General features: G+C 39.5%; 2 protein-coding genes across 7 annotated transcripts; both read left to right on the top strand.

Moving 5' to 3' along the window:
* Positions 1-501: 501 nt before the first annotated feature.
* On the top strand, positions 502-14732 carry akt2 (AKT serine/threonine kinase 2). 2 transcript variants are annotated; one of them, XM_088011800.1, is made up of 14 exons: positions 502-698; positions 2556-2710; positions 5062-5193; positions 5267-5378; positions 6206-6359; positions 6879-7010; positions 7125-7190; positions 7280-7348; positions 7578-7700; positions 8361-8489; positions 8921-9135; positions 10938-11025; positions 11120-11222; positions 11352-14732. In XM_088011800.1, exons 2-14 carry the CDS (start codon positions 2665-2667, stop codon positions 11429-11431), a joined length of 1449 nt encoding a protein of 482 aa, XP_087867926.1. In that variant the 5' UTR covers positions 502-698; positions 2556-2664; the 3' UTR covers positions 11432-14732. The 2 variants fall into 2 exon arrangements, with proteins under 2 accessions (XP_087867926.1, XP_014866123.1); XM_015010637.2 differs by having other exon boundaries at positions 502-845.
* Positions 14733-16036: 1304 nt separating this feature from the next.
* On the top strand, positions 16037-19894 carry ccnp (cyclin P). 5 transcript variants are annotated; one of them, XM_088011803.1, is made up of 9 exons: positions 16042-16235; positions 16664-16771; positions 16925-17000; positions 17247-17416; positions 17523-17621; positions 18578-18733; positions 18890-19048; positions 19125-19303; positions 19415-19894. In XM_088011803.1, the coding sequence occupies exons 1-9, from the start codon at positions 16182-16184 to the stop codon at positions 19581-19583; spliced, it is 1170 nt and encodes a 389-aa protein (XP_087867929.1). In that variant the 5' UTR covers positions 16042-16181; the 3' UTR covers positions 19584-19894. The 5 variants fall into 5 exon arrangements, with proteins under 5 accessions (XP_087867928.1, XP_087867929.1, XP_087867932.1 ...); XM_088011806.1 differs by having other exon boundaries at positions 16060-16235; positions 17244-17416; XM_088011805.1 differs by lacking the exon at positions 16042-16235 and having other exon boundaries at positions 16749-16771; positions 16925-16996.
* The last annotated feature ends 296 nt before the right edge of the window (positions 19895-20190 follow it).

Genomic DNA, 20190 nt, shown 5'->3' with positions numbered 1-20190 from the left:
ATTCAGCTAACATAAGTATTTATGCGAAAAAAAAATTATTAAATTCTGTCTTCTTCGTCTGTGTTTAAGTTCTTCTTCTACTAGTAATAAAGCATCATGGGATATGTAGTCCATTTGCCTAAGTCAGTAGCAACACTGAGAGCTAGACCCGAAAACAGTGGCACTAATGGCAGGTGTCACCGGAAGTGCCAGTAAGAGGTGCCGAGGTCAGCCGAAGTCAGCCGAACGCAGTGGCAACTCTGGCAGCTAGTCCCGAAAGCAGTGGCACTTGTGGCAGGTGTCACCGGAAGTGCCAGTAAGAGGTGCCGAGGTCAGCCGAAGTCAGCCGAACGCAGTGGCAACTCTGGCAGCTAGTCCCGAAAGCAGTGGCACTTGTGGCAGGTGTCAGCGGAAGTGCCAGTAAGAGGTGCCGAGGTCAGCCGAAGTCAGCCGAACGCAGTGGCACTTGTGGCAGGTGTCAGACCTGCCACCGGAAGTGCCAGTACGAGGTGCGGTGTCACGATTTGCGCTCGGCCCTGCTGTAGAGAGAAGCGGCTTGTTTGTCTTAAGTTATAAACTCGGTTCGGCCATCAATAACGTACTTGAGTGGACTTTATACACCACTCTGCTTGCTTAGGTAAAAGAGTGCCGCAGCTTCTGACCGAGCACGCCGCCGCTCCTGCCCGTCTCCGCCGCTGCGAGAGAAGAAAACAAGCTCGGTGAGCAGTGCGCTAAAGCTGTGTGATCATTGACAGAGTTCAGTACACACAAGCTCCCAACCGTAACTTGTCGGCGCATCGTGCAGCTTAGCTCAGTGGTTCTTCGGAAAGCCACGGTTGCGGATATTTTTTGCCTTCGAAGTCGAGGTAAGGGTAGATATTAATGAGAACTAGCGCAGGTGGCTAACATGCTAACTAGCTGTTAGCTTAAAAATATGTTTTGGCTAGATGCCTTGTTTGATCTTAATGCGCCCTTGGTCAGTGTTCTGGTCATTGCCCGTATTTTTTAATGTTGTTTGAAATATCTTTAAAGTTATATTAGTCATATCCATCAATAAAACACACATTAAAAGCTGAAAGGTTGGTGACTGTTAGCTAGCTACCACCCTCCAACGCTGTGGCTGTGTTTACGTTACTGTGTTAGAGTGGGCTAATTGTAGTAATGTATGGGTTTTGTAATAAATGTAGTTTTACGCATTATTTGCTGTCTATAAGTGTTCAGTATCTTTCCCTGCTTAGTTGTGGGTTTAAAGCCGCAAAACAATATTGCGTAAACTTAAGCAACTGTCATGTGTTTTTTTGTTTTTTTTCTTTGCGAGGACAAACCTGCTTACAGTGAAAGGTTGGCTTTCTTATTTATTATCTCAAAAAGCAATTACCTAGTAGTACTCTGTGCACTCACGACGTAGATAACTATGGGGAGCTATAAAAGGTCTGAAGTCGAGAGAAGCCTTATCTGTTTTTATCTTGGTAAACAAAGCAGTTCAAACAGCCTTTGCGGCTGTATGTTTTAAAAAAGAAAACTAAAAACGTGTCTGCTCAATATGGCTTTTAGGTGATTTTAATCATTATTATTTTATTTCAACATTGGTTACGACAAAAAGAAGCAACATGCAATATGTTGACATGTATGATTGGTTTGAACTTTTCCCCAATATTTTCATGTTTGCATGAAGTTTTTTTTTTATTACAACTAAAGATTTTTTGAAACCTAACATATTATCTTTTTATATTATATTGGGTTTTTGTTGTTGTCTTTATTTATTTGTGTCGTTCTCCTGTGTACCACTCTATATCTTTTCTAATGTGTTTTCTTAATTGCTTTTAGCTCTGTAAAGCAATTTCTGTTATTGTGTGAGCTACAAACACTCAGCTCTGTAATTTTCACTGAATTTCCCTGAAATTCTGGTAAACCTATTATCTAACTTAAGCTGTTGATTCTGGGCTGACCCTGGATCCGGGGCTGTCCACTAACATTTACCAAAATCAAAAAAGAAGACCGTTGCATTTTAAATGAAGAGCTTTGTATCTTCCTCTCTGTTTGATCATTGACTTGGAGCACCTTATAAGGTTTACATGGCACCACTGAAATTCAAAAACAGCAGCCATGTTTTTTTTTTTGTTTTTTTTTATCTATACCATAAAGGTTAGAAGACCAAGGTTACGATATGCAGCTATGCATGATCAACCCGACTGGTTTATGATGATGGTGTGCAGATTTCAGCAGTTTTCAGTGTTGTGGAGTTGTATTTCAGGACACCAGAGTGCTTAAGAAGGTGATTTATTTTCCAAGTAGGTTGCTATGTTGACAGCTCTCAGAGACATGTGAGAGAAAATATGCTGCCTTCATACATTGCTTTCACTTTATGTTTTAACATTCGTCTCAAAGGTTGTAGTTTTACTTCTTTTGGGTTCTGTCTTGTTTGCTTTTTCTCTTTTTCTTTATGTCTCTATGGCCCATGGCTATTTTTTCTGTTAGGTGTTTTCTAATGTCGACTACAAATACATGTGTAGAGTGCTCTGCTAATCTCTTTATAAGATGCTTATTCTTCACAAGTCTTGTTTTTTGTCCTCCAGGTGTTGTATCATATAATCTTAAGCTACTGTGAGGCACTTACCTAAAAAGACCAGTTTCCATCAGCTTCCCTGCAGCCCCCTACCTACCCCAACAGTCTTCTGCCCCAGCATGGATGAAGTCACTGTTGTTAAAGAAGGATGGCTCCACAAGAGAGGTAAGAGGCTCTTTGTGCCTATCATAAAATATTTGAATATACAGTAGCAAAATATATTGGCATTCATATGTGTGTTGCATACGGCATGAAATAGTAGCCTGATGAAAACCAGGTCCTTATTCTTCATTTCCATTCATACAGAGAGTCTGGACCCTCTGCTATTGAGAAACCATTTTTTTGCTGGAGGTGTGCACATTAGTGAGTGGGTTTGGGTGAATGTGACGAGTGTAGAGTGTTTTGAGTGGTCGATATGACTTTAAAAGCACCATAAAATTTAGTATGTTTTGCCATTTAGCTTTTTTTTTTTTTAAGTTTTTTTGCATTTTTTTAAAGTGATTAGCTTCAACAATTCCTTGATCTGTTTTGTCCTGTGGATTTAGTTGTTTCCAAGAAACAATCAAACAGGAAGTTAGCCTGACTACTAATTCCTTAACAGTAAAATTATGAAAAAGGTCCATTAGCCTTTATTATAACAAAAAGGAGGGGAAAAAAGACTTTTTAAATAATTTTACTAATTTTGTGTCAAAAAAAACTCAACAAATGTGTGAAAACTTTATATTTATGAGTACTGTTGGCTCCATTTTCAACGTACATACAAACTATAGATTGCTAAACAACAAATGACGTGTAGTTCATGTCAGAAATAATAAGCCCGCTTCATTAGTGTTTTTCTGATGTCACATTGTCACGGTTTGGTAGCTCAGTGCCAAACTAAAGCTATTTTTTGAAGTTATTTTCCTGCTTGTGGTAGTCATTACTAAAAGGCTGTTTTTCAGGTTTAATGTTTGAGCTGTCAGACAGAAAAAAAGCAATGCTGTCTCTTTACAATGTTCTTCTTACAATGTATTAGTACACTGTCTATCCTTATATTTCACCGTTTCTTTTTTATTCTCCTTCTGTTGGCATCATTTAATGGGTTCGCAATATTTATGTCAGTAAACTTAATGGCACACAGTGTACTGGGGCATATATAATATGTCATTATTGCTCTCATCCCAGGAGTAAAGTTTCAATCTCCAGAAAAATAAATTTCTTCTACACCTCTCGTCATAAGATGGGGAACTAATATGAAGTAGGCTATGCAGACTTGCCTTGTCGAACCCCGTCCTGTCCCCAGGGAAATGCTGACTTGATTTGTTAATTGTGCTGAAACAAGGAGGGATCCCACCATTTAAAGACTCCACATTAGTTTTTGTTCAAAGGGAAAACTTAAAGGGATACTTCCACATTTTGTCAAGAGAAATTTTGGGAAGGTAGTGGCTTCAGTTACCTTACCTCTCGTAAAATAAGGCCATATGTTTCTTTGTTGGGTTGGAAATATCTAATTCATCCACTGATCAGTCAAACTGATTCAACCATCAGCTGTTAGAGAAACCTTACTATGAACACATGGATGTTTTCGACTTAGAGAACGATAACAAACCTAAAGACGGTCTTTAGAGACACTGGAACAATTAATATTCCCTTCTGTAGCCGTCCTTCCAGGGTGTTGAGATGTATTTTTGTGATCGTGGTCTAAAGTTACTGATTTTGCTGCACATTTTTCAAAGAATCGCAATCAAAATTTCACCTTTTTCTTTAGCTTTATTTTTGCCATAATATGGTCTTCCAAAAAGTTGAAATCGTTGCACACAAAAAAGAAAGCATCTTAACATAGTTGAAATTTTGAGCTCGAATTATGTTTTCAGTTATCTTGTATAATTTGCGCCCTTAATACCAATGAAATTACATCCTGAGGAGTTGTCAAAGTGCAAAAGAATAATTCAATATTGGCCATTGACGTTAACAAGATAAGTTTACACAGTATAAAAAAACCTGCAGAGCATCTCAAAGTCGCTTTTGCAAAAAAAAAAGCATAAAACACACTTTCATCTTGCTGGTTCAGCTTTCAAGATACATTGTGAGACAGAAAGTTAAGGGGCCTCAGGGATTGGTCAAAATTTGTCAGAGAATACAGAAAGCGTTAAGGTGATTGGTCAGATTTGCGGAAAAGTTGCGATGACTGGTGAAACCTTGAAGTCTACGAATTATGAGTGAAGGAGCAGTAATAGTTGCAATCGCAATGCTGCAACTTCCTGGAGGAAGCAATGTGTCCTATGGAGACACATTTTTAAGATACTAAAGTAGTTAGTTCTTCTGACTAGCTGTTAGCCTTACTCTCTTCTGAAGATTTATTCACTTTTTTTAAAAGTTAATGGCAGTAAGACATTGTTCTGTTAGAGATGAGTGAACTATGACTGACACTTTCTTGGAACTTCACTCTAAAGTCCGAACCATCCTCCTATTAAAGAAATATCAAGAGAAGAAGTGGTGAAGCACCGACACACAGTCTCTCGTGTTTTTGTGTCCAGGTGAATACATCAAAACATGGCGACCTCGCTACTTCATCCTGAAGAGCGATGGATCCTTTATCGGATACAAAGACAAGCCGGAGGTGTCCAGTGACCTCAGCCTGCCGCCGCTCAACAACTTCTCCGTCGCAGGTTGGCTTCCCGTCCAGCTGCTGTTGTGTTTTCATGTCTTGCCTGGAGTGTCTGATGTATCTGTGCTCTGTAGAGTGCCAGCTGATGAAGACGGAGCGCCCCAAGCCCAACACATTTGTAATTCGATGTCTGCAGTGGACCACCGTTATAGAGCGGACTTTCCATGTGGAGACCAACAGCGAGAGGTAAGACTCGTCATAAATTTGACCTTAATGAAATGGGTAAAAAAAAATTTTAAAAAATTCTTAACAACTAAAAATCCAGTTTATAATGCAAAAAAATAAAAAATTAAAAGTTAAATATAAAAACATTTCTTCAATTTCTGCTATGAATTGAAACTGAAACCGCTCATGCTGAACCACGAGCTAAATATTTGCATGTTATTATTTCGCATATATACATGTATGTCAGCTGAAGTCATTTAAAGAAGGAAACGTCAGCTCTGTGAAACATTTGTCGGGATGTCGACTAGACGGCCTGTTATTACACACAGCTGACAAACATCATTTCTGAGCTCCTCACCACATGTATGAGAACGTAAACCACATGTTTACAGAGTCATTGCAGCACTATGTTTAACATGTTTGATTGTTGATGAGTTTGACTTCTTTTAAAGGAAGTAAAGATAGAAAGACACAAATTTTAACACACTGAAGTGGTTTTTGTTTGTTACGTAGAGATGAATCCTTGTAGTTTATGGAAGTAGGAACATCCATCCTGCTTAAAATAGGATTCAGTGCCAGATTAGACCTGATTATTTAACTCCAACCGAAGAAATTGTCATTGGGTAGAAAATCCCAGAGGCTCCGCTCTGAAAAACACAAAGATTATCCTCCAAACTTGGGTTGGTTGATCACATCTTAACCCTGAATTTTTGGACTGTTTAGTTTAACATTCATCTCACTTTTAAAAGTATGTCGCCCACAGTCACTTGATTTAATTTCACCGAGTCATTTAGTCATGGGATAAGATTAGACTTGACGAGGCCAATGTCTGCTTCCTTCCGGGTCAGGGAGGAATGGATGCAGGTGATCCAGACAGTAGCAAACAGCCTGAAGAGTCAGCAGCAGGACGAGGAGCCCATGGAGATAAAATTTGGCTCGCCCAGCGACAGCAGCGGCGCAGAGGAGATGGAGATTGCTATGTGCAAATCCCGTTCAAAAGTGGTTAGTATTTGCTCAAGCAGTGCCTGGCAGCCAATCGCTTGCTGTGTTTGTCCAGCTAAGCTCATCTTTATTGAGCAAGTTGTTCAAACTGTAAGCCTCTTTCTCAAAGCCTTTTTTTTGGTGGTGGTGGGGGCATTCTTTAAATAAAAAGAGGAGCAAAATGTTTTATCTTTTTTTTTTTTTTTTTGCGTCGATTCTTAACCTGAAATTGACTTTGATTTTATAGATTTTATTTATAGACTGATTGTCTTAGCCTTACCTATTGTTAAATATTTCTTAATCTCACTTTTTTCCCAGCCTTTACTCAAATTGTATTGTGTAAATGTTGCATCCAGTGCAAACATATCAGAATAAAAAAAATAATAATAATTCTAGCACACAACTAGAACAGAACCATCGGACATCATCCAGTGTTTGACATAATCTCCAGTTTATTGATTCTGGTTGAAAATACATAAAAAAAACAGAAAGTAGTTCAGACTAGCTGGACGGTAAACACATACACCTTTTCTCCTCCAGACCATGAGTGACTTTGACTACCTGAAGCTGCTCGGCAAAGGGACGTTTGGAAAAGTGATCTTGGTTAAGGAGAAAGCTACAGGGATGTACTACGCCATGAAAATCCTCCGCAAAGAAGTCATCATTGCTAAAGTAAATCCTATCACATTAAAGCCGTTGGTTTAAACTGTGTTAGAGAAGTAGTATGTTGTTTTTCGGTCACTGCATGGACTAAATTCGTGTGTGTGTGTGTGTGTGTTCATGTAGGATGAGGTGGCTCACACAGTTACAGAGAGCAGAGTTCTCCAAAACACACGGCATCCTTTTCTAACGGTGGGTCACCTGTACTTGAGCTGTTTGTCTGTAAGCACTAGACTGTTTTATCCCTCAAACCCAGTCATGCATTTTCCTCTCTTCTTCAGACACTAAAATATGCATTTCAAACACACGACCGGCTATGCTTCGTGATGGAGTATGCAAATGGAGGAGAAGTAAGGCTTCCTTTTCTGCCTTTTGTTATCACAGCTCTATATTACTGTTGTGGAGGTTGAAATGAAAAGTAGTCGGCTTTAAAATTCAGTTATGCTGTAAAAAAAAAATCTAGCAAATGTCGTGTTTACTTTTACTGTTTTTAAGACGGTGTTAAATGTTGAAATTGCAGATTCTGACACTTGACTTGTAGATTATTATTATTTTTTTAAATTGTTATTTCTCTTGCAGCTCTTCTTTCACTTATCCCGGGACAGGATATTCACAGAAGATAGAGCACGGTTCTATGGTGCAGAAATAGTATCAGCACTGGAGTATCTACACTCACGCAATGTCGTTTACAGGGACTTAAAGGTAATTAGTGTCTTGATTTAATGACGCACAGATTGTGGTTAATACATGTAAGCTATTCAGAGTGGTTGGACTGCTGTTGAGTTTCAAGAGGGACAGAGAGAAATTTCTTGCAGTGTGAAACTGCAGCATTTGAAGCTGAAGCTCAGTTATTCCTCTTTCAGTTTGAACTTTGAACAGTTGTTGGTTTAAAAGTCATTGGTGCATCTCTATTTAAAACTAATCAGTCAGGCGGTGAGCTGAAATGGTCAAGTTTCAGGAAATAAATATCAGCTCATTATGGTTGCTTATTTTTATCTTTCTTCATATAAAATAAGCCTTACTGGGACTTATGGCCCCATTGACAGCATAAGCTTTTAAATATAGTTTTGTAGTTTTAACAAAACTCAGAGAATATGTTAAGGAAATATGCTTTTATTCTAGCAATAATCCTGCTTCTCCTTAATTTTCTGTAGAATCTAAGAACCTGCAGCATATATCTTCTCTAAAGTGTTACAGTCCTCAGAAAGTCAAATCAGAAACCCTAAAAATCATAATCAGCAGATCAGAGAAACAGATATACTGTAGATGGGGCAGGAGAAAAGCTTTATCTAGACTTCCCATTTCTCTGCCAGTCATACTGCTGAAGTGATTTGACTTTAAATTGGATCTTTTCTTGCGCAGCTGGAGAACCTGATGTTGGACAAAGACGGCCACATAAAGATAACAGACTTTGGGCTGTGCAAGGAGGGAATTACAGACGGTGCCACCATGAAAACCTTCTGTGGAACTCCAGAGTACCTGGCGCCAGAGGTAAAGCCTTCGTCGTTCTGGTGATCAGGAAAGAAAACAGAAACGTGTTGGTAGGGTGACGTTTAAAAATATGATACCTGAAAAGCCAAGAAAAAGGGGAAATGATACATAGAGAGTAACACTGAGTAAACATCCTACCATTTAAACCCATTTATATCTTGCGTTACTGTCATAAAAAAAAAAGAATTTATATATTCTGCTTTGTGAGGCATCATAAACTCATAAACTGTTAGTAGTTTGCATTCACGTGTATGTCTGTTTTTAAATTATTAAGATTTGCTCTTTAACTTTACGTGAAGCTATTCTATTGAAAGTGCCAGCGTAACCAGAGAACAAAAGGTCTTCATTCCTACTTCCTTCTTCTTTTATTTTTAACGTTTGTTTTCTTTCGTAATTGAATGTTCCCTTTTTTTTTGTCTGCTCTCCATCAGGTACTGGAGGACAACGACTATGGCCGCGCCGTGGACTGGTGGGGACTGGGAGTGGTGATGTATGAGATGATGTGTGGTCGGTTACCGTTCTACAACCAGGACCACGAGCGTCTGTTTGAGCTCATCCTCATGGAGGAGATCCGCTTCCCGAAGACCCTGGCGCCGGAGGGCAAGGCCCTGCTGGCAGGCCTGCTGAAAAAAGATCCCAAACAAAGGTTGGTGATCTGATTCACTGTACTTCATAACTCATAGCAAATATTAACAAATAAAGGAAATTTTGCAGACATGATTTAAAACTAAGCTATTCCAGCTATATATAAGTGTGTGTTCCAGGAAGACTGATTGTTTTTGTGCTTATGTTTAAATAAAGCACATTATTAATGAAAGCTACAGCTTTGCAAGTGTTACCAATTTTTAAAAACATGTCACATCTGAATTACTAGGTTTTCCACTTGACTTGGAGGCTTTTAGGTAGTTTGTCACTAAAAGTAAAGACGACTCATGTAATTAGAAAGGCTCCAATTGTGATGAAAAAAGCGGTAATTTTCAACAATAAGTCCCTGATTAATTTTGTTTCGTCCATTACACTCCACATGATTTAAAGACGCCTTACACCTCTTTTGAAACGCTTAAGTGCCGTAGACTTCCTGTTTACATGCTTTTGGAGCAGAGAAGAGAAAAGAATCGGCTCCAGTTGGGATTAAGAGACGAGGTCATTTGGACCGACAGGTCGTACTGACCCCATGTGCACTTATGCAAGGTTTTTTTTACGTATGGTTTCAGAAACCCCGCACATTCACCGCACTCCTCTTCAGCGTCACACTAAAAGATTTAAAAGCCGACGTTTTGCTGTCAAGATCTCCGTTTATTGTTTTCATTTCACATTGACACTTTGACATGTTGGAAGAATCCCTTTAAATTTGGTGCATTCACAGATTTTAATAATTGTAGTCTGTACAACAAGAGACGCAACAAGAGAAATTTCCACGAAAGTTTGGAAAACAGATTTTATTACAAAATTTGAATGTAAGAAAAACATTGAACTACTCCTGTCGAACTTAATTTAGCAGGAAATGTGCCTCCCTATCGGGACCACTTACCTGGGTAGATTTCCTGGTAATCTGGTTCGGCTTTGGTTCTTAGTGGAAACAATAGAGGCTCAGAAATATCCCCAGGAAAACAACCCTGGTTCCTGAAACAGGTTCTTGCAGTGGAAACACACCTCATGTAAACAGAAACCGTAAAAATCATACGGTTTCTGCGCATGTTCAGAAAGCGCATGTTTGTTCCAACCTCACACATAATAAACACAGATAGCTTCTTCTGAATGCCACTAAAGGTTGACTAAGCAAAGCCATTGGTGCTTGTGTTAAGATCCAAGGTGCTACAGGAAACCAGGCATAAAGCAAAATTATTATTTTTACTTGAAAATGCTGTTTACTAGTCTCTATTTTATCATTTAAAATTCTTGTCTCCATGTGTTGTCATCTCTTTTGTTGGACTGTTTAAGGAGGAGTAAATGTTTATGTTGGGATTTGGTGATTTTAAAAAAGTAAGAATAAAATTGGATTAGCCGTTTGTGCTCATTCATCTGCTGATAGATTCATCTCCCAAAGAAAGAACTGTAAAGCCTCAGAAAATGTTCTTTATTTGGGTTCGACACTTTGCTGCAGTTAATGCTTTGCTGAGTGTGCTTGGCAGCTCAGCTATAAACAGAGTAATAATGTTATTGCAGCCCATGTACCTCGCTGATTGTTTTCGGTTCTGGGTAATGGTCTTAAACAGGCACATAATTGATTGTTGTTTTGGTCAAGTCCCCGTGTTTCTGCCAGTCGCAGGAGAACTGCTAATATTGGCACCCTGAGCTGTGCCTGCAGGCTTACTAAAAAACACGCACTAAATTTGTTTTGAAACTGGTCGGCATCGCTCGCTGCTCGTTTCTGATAGCCACGTTTGCATGTTTATTTATAGCCGGCACATACGTGGTGGTGATAGTAATGTTGTTTTCCTTTTACAGGCTTGGAGGTGGACCAGACGATGCCAAAGATGTAATGACCCACAAGTTCTTTGCCTTGATAAACTGGCAGGACGTGATTGAGAAAAAGGTGAGAGGATTGAAACAGAGATGCATGATGTGCTATTCAACACAAGACGAGCGGTTTGTAAAGTGATTCTTTTTCTTTTTGTCTATTTTCTCAGCTTATCCCCCCCTTCAAGCCCCAAGTAACATCAGAGACAGACACCCGTTACTTCGATGATGAGTTCACAGCACAATCTATTACAATAACTCCTCCAGACAAGTGTAAGCAAATATGCTTTGAATTTTTGAGTGTAACTCTGATCTTTTACATCTGTTTTTAACTTCCAATGTTTGTCTCCTCCGCCTCCCCCTCTCTCTCTCTCTCTCTTACTCTCTGTGTGTACACTCCAGATGACAGCTTAGATGTTGAGGATTCAGATCAGCGTACACACTTCCCTCAGTTCTCCTACTCTGCCAGCATACGGGAATGATCACTAAGACTCATGAACAAGCAGGCAGGCTGGCACACAATCACAATCCCAATCCCACATGCACCCTTGCACTGGTGAGGAATATAAAAAAAAATAAAATAAATAAAAAAAATGACACAAAACAAAAAAAAAAAAAAGTGGCACAAGGCACATTTTTCATTCTGTCTTTGACACAATTACAGGTAAATCATAGAGAAAAAAAATATATAGTTTATAAAGTATGAATTCAACACACGGCCCATGCCTGACCGAGCTCAGCAGGTTTGTTTGAATAGACTGGCAGCTTTGTCTCTGCACGTCCTGCTGGACCTCTGCAACACCACATCAAAGCCTTTACACTTCAAACCAGGTTATGCCAGCAAGTCCCTCATCTTTACCAGCTGTACCCAAGGTTCTCACACACACACACACACACACACACACACATGCACGCACAACAAACAACCCATGCTTAAACTACATATTTACATCAACAAACTTGGTAGAATTTTAAAGAGTGTAATCTGAATTTGGAAAATGAAAAAAAAAATATTTGAGGGAGGGGAAAACAACATTTTTTATTTTTTTATTTTATTTTCTTTCATCAGTTGCGGTTTTAAATGTAAAGCCATATTTCAATTTTTTTTTTTTTTTTTTTTTTATTAAAAAGAAAAATAACAAGTGCCCTTTCTGGAACTTGCTGTTACAAATCAAGTGTAGGGTTTTCCTACAGCTGGGGGGGGGGAGGGAAACAAGGACACGGGGGAAGATGAGGAGAGTTGCCATTACGGTGTTTGCACTGCACAGGGTGTATATGCGGATGGGCGAGAGGATATGAATGTATGCGTGTGTGCAGAGAGAGCGCAAGAGGAACGAGTGAACAACAGTTTGAATCGTCAGCCATCCATTTGTGTCATTTTTTTATGCATGTTTTTAAACTAAACGTTTTGCTGGAACATGGGCGAGAGAGGACACACTACGCAAACACTCAGTGGGCTGTTTTTCATTTTGAAGCCGTGTAGTTTAAGATTGCTGTTCTGATTGCTGGCTGTTAAATTGTGTCAGTCAAGATAAACAAACAGACCTTATTGCATGGCTTACCTTTGCTGTCGAAACTGCATTCGCTAATGTGATGCAGCGCTCATTCACGTGGAGTCCAGGTCTGTAAACTCGGATTCCAGCTAGTCTCTGGTTTTGTAGAAAGAAGATCCAGGCTAGTTTCTCCATGTGTACATATTGATAAAGACTGAATAAAACTCTGACCCCAGTTTTCCTGGACTTGTCCAGAAAATGTCCTGTTTTAAGCATTTACTCTGTCTTTTTGTTCTGTAAAACTTCCTCCCTTGCTGAATTGGTTATTCAGCAATATATATTTTTTTTAATATCAGTGCAACGTCTTGAAGTATTTTTAAACCTAGCTTTTTAATTCCTCCCTTCATTAAAAAAAAAAAAAAACTAAATAATTCCAAGTGACTTTTTGGACATTTATCTCTTGATTTGAGTCAACATTTCACATTTAGAACCTGATTTGTTTCCTCAAGTGACCGAGCACAAGTGTCCGTTGTTTGAAGCAACGGAGGTGTGACCTGTTGGACCTGCCTTTAATTCACCTGTAAAAAGGAGGAACTGCCCAAACATCAGCTGTATTAGTTTCAAGAGAAAACCTGCATACTTTTAGTCATGAAGGCACATGATTGAGAGAAGCTGACTCAAACTTTTATGTCGTGATGCTGGAAGAGATCTTGCTTTATTCTTTTAAGTCGTGACAACAGAACATCAAAGCATTTTTTTTTTCTGTTTCCTGTTTTTGTTTGTTGAGTTTTCCTCCCTTTTTGTCCATCTGTTTCTCAAATTTTGCAAGACAGATTGTCTGGTTTTAAGTACATTATATAAAATATGAATATATTAAAGTTTTTTTGAACTGCTTTCTTTATGTTTTTGTTTTTCTTAAACTGAAGTTTTTGACTTCAAGGGGATACCATTAGAGAAATGATAGGTTAGGTCCATATTGAGCCAAAAAGCCCTTTTAAATTACAATTTAAAAATGTACATTGGAATGGAGAAATTGTCATTTATATTCTGCTTATATTACCTTTCATTCTTAAGGCATAGGTATTAACATACTGCCCTAAATTTTTACTAAACCTCATAAATCCTGAACTTAATTTTTCCCTGATAGTATTTGAGTTAAGAACAACAGCAGCTAGTCTTACTCAGTAGCACTGATAATAATAAAACTGTCCTTTTAATGCTTTCTCCTACAGACATTGCAGAACATTGACTACTTAACGTGTTTGAAGGTTTCGCATGAACAAATTAGCGTCCTCCAAGACATCTCTCTTGTCACATTAATTTATGTTTGTGTGATTTTTATTTGAGTTAGTTTTTATTTTTGCTTGTTTGTTGGTGACTTTAAGTTTGTCTGCTTGACTGAGTGAAAGAGCGTGCCTGTTTAGATGCTTGAGTGAACGTAGTGATTCAAACACAGGAAAAAAACAAAACAAAAAAAAAAAAAAAACACAGCAGCTTTTCAACACAGCAAAGACCATGGGGTGGCCTCAGTTCCTGCAGACAATACCGTGATCAAATGGCTTTGATTTACGCTGAAACAACTCCAGCACCTCTTCTCACTGGCTCAGGCACAGTCATCATACTCTGTCCTGGAGTCCTGCTTTGGCAGGGCCTGATATCAGAACCATTGCACTGATGGACTCCACTGTGGATTTGCCTTCATTGCTATCATGGCCACAAGGGGATGCTGCCGGACTCTTTAAACTTGGTGGTGAAGCCATAGATTGAACCTCTCTGTTGGCCACGCTTTAAGCAATGCTTCACAGCTGAACATGCAAGTGAACACCCCTGACCTCTCCTGTAGGCGTACACTGGCACAACAAGTGCCTCTTCATTATTATGTAAATACCAAAAAAAAAAAAAAAAACTCAAAAAAAAAAAAAAGGAAAAGGAGCTTGTTTTCGAATGCAGCATTAGTAGAAGGGGAGGCCTGTAGCTTTGTAGTGTTTGATTTGCAGCTTTACCATGGTTAACATGTTTCTCTGTATATCTGAATGTGATCAACGGTCAGGAATGTCATACCTGATTCTGGTGTTACAGAGACATTTTATTTCTCATTTTTCTTTTTTTTTTAATTGATGCTCAGAAGGCAATGAAAAAAAAAAAAACAATCTTTAAAGGGAGGATGCTGTCCTAGCTGGAATTCCCACCCTCCTTTTAAGACTTTACAATGTAACGGGTGATACCTGCTACAGTATGGTAGCTTATATTTGCAACTATAATGTGCCAGTAAACCTTTTTACTGATCAAACCTGTGTCTGTGTCTTTTATGCTCTGCTTTCACTTAATGAGAAATCTGTTCACTTTATATGCTACTAAATTACAATAACTACAATCTCCAATCTTTCACCAAGTGTATTTTCTGTTTTTCACAAATGACATTTGAGCAATCTTGAAAATAATCCAATCTCATTTAATGCAAGTGGCTTTAATGTTTTCTGAAAAAATATTGCCCTTGTTTTGCTTCTGTTGTGTCAGTTGACTCTACTAAAATCAGACTGATTATCACTGTAATTAATGAAGCGATCTCCTGCTTCTAGTTGAGTGCCAATTCACAACAGTTGTCACCCTGTGGCTTTTTATAAAAGTTTGTTCAATTCAGTCACATTCTAACTGATCCTAGTTATCAAACAGTGCTTCAAGTTCAGTTTATTATTCAAAATAGCTTAAAATGTTTCCTAAGGAAATTCATCAGATTGCATAGAGTCATTGACTTGTACAATACACCCCTCCTGGACGAGCATGAAGCGACAGTAGACAATTGGTTGCATTGTTCTCTTTACAGCAATCCCTCATACCATTCATGCATTGTGACAATAGAGGATAAACTCCCATTTAATAGGAAGAAACCTCCAGCAAAACCTGGCTCTGTACGAGCAACCACCTGCCAAGACTGAGTTCTTCATTGGAGTCATACATTCTTCATAGTAAACAATGAGTATCAGAAAATTACTAGTCAGATGTCAAAGTTAGAATGCAACGTCCCTCTGATGGGTACAAATTGACATCCTGCACAAAACAAGCAGTAGGTGGCACAATTTCACACCTGGAAGAAGTCAGGTGAACACGTATGCAACAAAGGGCAACAAATAAGTGAAATAGGCAGATGAGAGGATACCTAGACAAACCAACTTATTTTTTCAGATCTCATTGATTTCTATAGAAAGCCCAATAAGTCAGATTGCTAATATCTGGTGGTGTATTAACCTAAGTCATGAATGCCAATGTGGACGGAAAATCTTTTAACACCGTCTTGTATTCCACTTAGCATCTGCTGATTATCCCAATTAAATGTTTGCATTTACATGATTTCTGTGGAGGGGCGAACTTAAGTTGAATAATGCAAATAAAGGGGGAAAAGAATATAAAGTGACATACTCGAAAGAAAATGCTTGAAGAAAAAAATGAAATGAAAATGATCGGACTTTCTGAAAGGGAAAAGTTGTGCATTATAAATATATATAAATTTATATGTACTTGGTGGAGGTTGCAGATTATACTGGAAGAAGCGTCAATTCTTTAATAAATCATCCCTTTACTTGAACCCACCGGATGTTGAAAGCCAATCAGTGTCTTCCAGCTGTGTTTATTAGCGTCGTTCCAGGCAGCGTGGCTCCTTTCTCCTGCCAGGCCTCCCCTGAACTCCGTCGTAAGTAGCTGCAGCGGCCGCGACACGGGAACTCCGTCTCCGGCTGTCACCATGGCCAGGACCGGGTTCTGCGACTCCAAGGCCCCGTTGGACTTACACAAGAAGGTGAGCAGTGTGTGTTCATCGGATCCAATCCCATGGCATCATCGGATGTAATTTGCCAATCGCTATGAATACAACCCACTTGAGGTTGTTTACTATATGGCCTATATGCTCAGCAGTCTTCAAACAATTTGACAGGAAAAGGAATGAAATGTATCAAAACTGTTTCTAAATGTATATTCTAAATTTATGTGGCTTTCTTTTCTCATTTTGGTGAAATCCCAAGCTTAGATGGGTTCATTTTTTAAATGTGAAGGGGGGGGAAAAAAACCTTTTGTTTAGTTGATCTCAGGTGTTGGAGAGTCTCTGATTAATATGGCCAGAGCAGAAACCAACGTAAATTTCTGCGAAGATCCTGCAAAAGATGCAAGGTGATAGGCATTTAAAGAAATATCCATGATCTGAGCAGAGACGATCTGTTGTCCCTTCAGGCGGATGAGAGGAGAGCCCCACTAAGAACTTGGGCTAATGCCTGTGGGCCTGTAGAAGTGGAGGAGTCCAGAACGGCCCCAGTCAAAATAGAACAAGAGCACAGATGGGTAGGCCTGCTGTCCTGTTTACCACCTTCATCCTAAAGCGGCTGATTTGTTTCTCTCCCCAACCCTTCTCCCACTCACCTTGTGCTTTGAACCAAACCAGCTGACAGCTTGGATATCTAAGCAGCCCAACTTATGAATGCATTTTTTCTACAGGAAAGGAGGCCATCAACGCAAACCAGTGAAGTCATCATCCTGGGTTTCCATGAGGATAGCAGGACATGCAAGGCTGGTAGTGTCTTCAGGTTTTAGACACTTCCGGGTCTGTCCACTTTGAGATGTTTGTGCACTACAAATACGTAACAGGGGAGCATGATTCTAGCAGTGTGTTTTCGAATTATGTAAAAAGTTGTGATTTCAGTGGGGGTTGAATTGTAAATTAAAAATGAGTAGCCAAAGGCTCCATATAAGAGTATTTTGCAGTTTTTATTTAAAAATGAAAAGACTTTTCTATGGTCTTCTTCTCCATGTGCAGCAGATGGCTCTGTGGAGGATCCAGTGCTCCTCTACCCGCACGACCTGCAGGGGCTTCACAGCCTACACACCCTGGTTCCCAGCTTACTGAGACACGAAGTCGAGATGGCACTTGAGAATCTGGACCTTATTTGGGATCGAACATATGCCTGGGACATGTTCTTGGACATGATGGTGAGAAACATGAGGACTGGAACAATTTGCTAAACAGCAACTGTTTCATTTAAAGATGTTTTTCCTGTTTTGCTTTTCCCTACCCCCCCCCTCCCACACACTGTAGAGAACTCAAATGCAGTACTCCTTTCCCAATGCTGATCTCCCTCGCCATTTCACTGATGCTACTCGAGCTATCCTAGTAGAGTGGATCATTCAGGTTCATGTGAGTGGTGGTTTTCTTTGTCAACATTAAACCTCAACAAATCATTGTAGGGAACCTCCATCACATCAGCTTAAAGGTTAGCAAACTGTGTCACATGTATCAACAGTGGGCTGGGTTTATAAGGTATGTAGAAAAATATTAATAATTTGCCAAGTGAATACAAATGTATGCTGTTTAACTAGAAAGTGTTGGTAATTGTACTGTTTCCCCATTTACCACTCAAATCCAACTTTTGAGTAAGAAATAATATTGAGTGAAACCTAACCCGAGTCCACGTTATTGAACCAGCTTTGGACAATGAATGTACTCGGGTGACCATTGTCATTCACAATCCAAGCCAAGCTTATTTTACACATACTGTACTTCGGTTTGTGATCTAATGCAGCAGAAAAATGACTTCAAACCTCAGCTGTTGTGCTGTGAAGGAGCCCTACATGCAGCTGTCCTCAGTTTCTCCTTAGCTTGAGGCCTTTGCTGTGTGTCTTCTCCCTTCTTGCTCCATTATTCTGATTGGTGGCTGTCGGTAGAAGCCACCAAGTGCCATAAAAATCTAAAACTCCAGCCATTGCTAAGTTTCTATTTGCAAGGTGGACATTTTGGATTTTTAAGTTGGAGTTGGTGGGGGGAAGCTCTACCACTCAAAATGTCAAGGGATTTTTTTCCCCCCTAACTTCAAACTTGGAAGTTTAATCTTAAAAGTTGAAAACGCAAACAAACTTTGTGTCTTAGAACTATATGTGGTGCCAGTGAGTTAGTCCATACCTTCCCCCCTTCATTACATAAAACAAGCTGTAAAGGCAGTCTAGTTGTATTGAGTCTGTAAAGGTGTGGGAGAACCACTGACGTAGACTAACCTGTACCTGGGAGTAAATGAAGAATTTAGCAAAAAGTTTCAGGTTTGACAAAACCTAAATTAACCACCGTGTTTTATTAAAGACGATGCTTACTTCTTTCAGGAGCTGCTACAGTTCCAGGAAGAGACTCTCTACCTAGCGATGCACCTCCTCAACCGCTCCCTGCGACAGCTGAAGGTGTCCGTAGCCAACCTCCAGCTCCTTGGCATGGTTTGCCTCTTTCTTGCTGCAAAGAAAGAGGAGAGCCTCCTTCCAGAGGTACGCTGCCTCACTCCTGCCCAACTATAGAAACTGGAGTCATCTAGCATGTCCGAATAAATGGTCCATTCATTGTAAAACTCAACAGACTATTGGAATCAATGAGGCATGTTTTTGAAAAACTTTTGTTCTAAAGCATTTTTGTGACATTTCCAGGTGTCTGGACTCTGCAGCTTGATGGACCACACCTACACAAAGCATCAGCTTCTGCGAATGGAACGCAAAGTTTTGTGTGCGCTCAAGTTTGATCTGTCCTTCAGTCCCCCGCTGCACTTCCTCCTCCTGTTTGCCTCTGTCGCTCGCTGCAGTGCTGCGGTAAAACCACATTGTGTGTCATCTTCCTCATGCTGTTGCATGCTGGTGGAGTCTGAGCGGTCACTTGTACTTATAGGTGGTGTGGATGGCTCGTTATCTACTAGAACTCTCTCTGCTGGAGGCCCAGTGTGTGGTGTTTCTGCCTGTGCAGCTGGCTGGCGCAGCCCTCTGTTTGGCCCGCCAAGTTTTGCAGGAATGTCCGACGCCAGAGGGAGAGGCTGCATGGTGTCTGGCCTCCAGCATCCATATTGGCAGGTGTGCAATTTGTCAATCTTCTGTTTGTGCATGGTGACCAAATATGTTGTACCTCTTGTGAAAATGGCTCTTCATTTTGTTCTGAACTTATTTGTTATGCTGCTTTTTCAGTGAGCCTACTCTGCTGAGGATCATGCATATTCTAGCTAGTGCTGCAGCCAAAGCCAGCTCCCAAGAGACCTGTGCTACTTTTATTAAATATTCATCCCCAAAGACATTGCAAGTCAGTAGACACCCAGGTCTGAATAATGCTGCAGGTCTGCTGAGTGTTTGCAGTTGACATCTCTGACTTGGACACCGTGAGTTCTCGGCCTAAGCTCAATCTGAACTAATCACTTGGGTTTTATAAGGAGCTGCAGAGTAAGGGTCAGAAGTGTGAGAAATTTCATGCTGAATGTTGACAAATTGGGTGTTTCCTTGCATGGGATTTAGCCGAGAATGTAGCAAAGTTCGTTTTATAATAACTTGCAGCCAATTTAGAAAATACTTTAATTGTACTGATGTGTTCTTGTCTTTTGCGGAGAGGATGTGGGTTGTCTGTCAAGTTGTATGAAATCTTTTTAATGTAAAATAAAGTTTGCTGCAATGTTTTGTCTTTTCTGTTTTTTTTTATTTTTTTTTTATCATGGTATTACCTTATTTATATACAACTATACCCAAAAATATTCATTTTATTTTTTAGCAAACTTTTTTTTTTTTTTTCTCCCTCCTTACTGGCAGTAATGTGTTTTGATCTGGTATGGTCATATTAAAACGCATTACAAGTGCACTTCAAAAAATGACTCATGCCATGAGGAAAGAGATTTTTTTATGGAAAACAGTTCTACAAAATATTAATTTTTATGTAAAAAAAAAATCTGTATGAAATATATCAATGCAAATGTCTT

The sequence above is a fragment of the Poecilia mexicana genome, unplaced genomic scaffold (assembly GCF_051168715.1).
Source record: "Poecilia mexicana isolate PSO_F unplaced genomic scaffold, ASM5116871v1 scaffold_13, whole genome shotgun sequence".
Lineage (NCBI taxonomy): Eukaryota > Metazoa > Chordata > Actinopteri > Cyprinodontiformes > Poeciliidae > Poecilia > Poecilia mexicana.
Note: the sequence above shows the minus strand (reverse complement) of the source record. Positions and strands in the feature narration are given on the sequence as shown.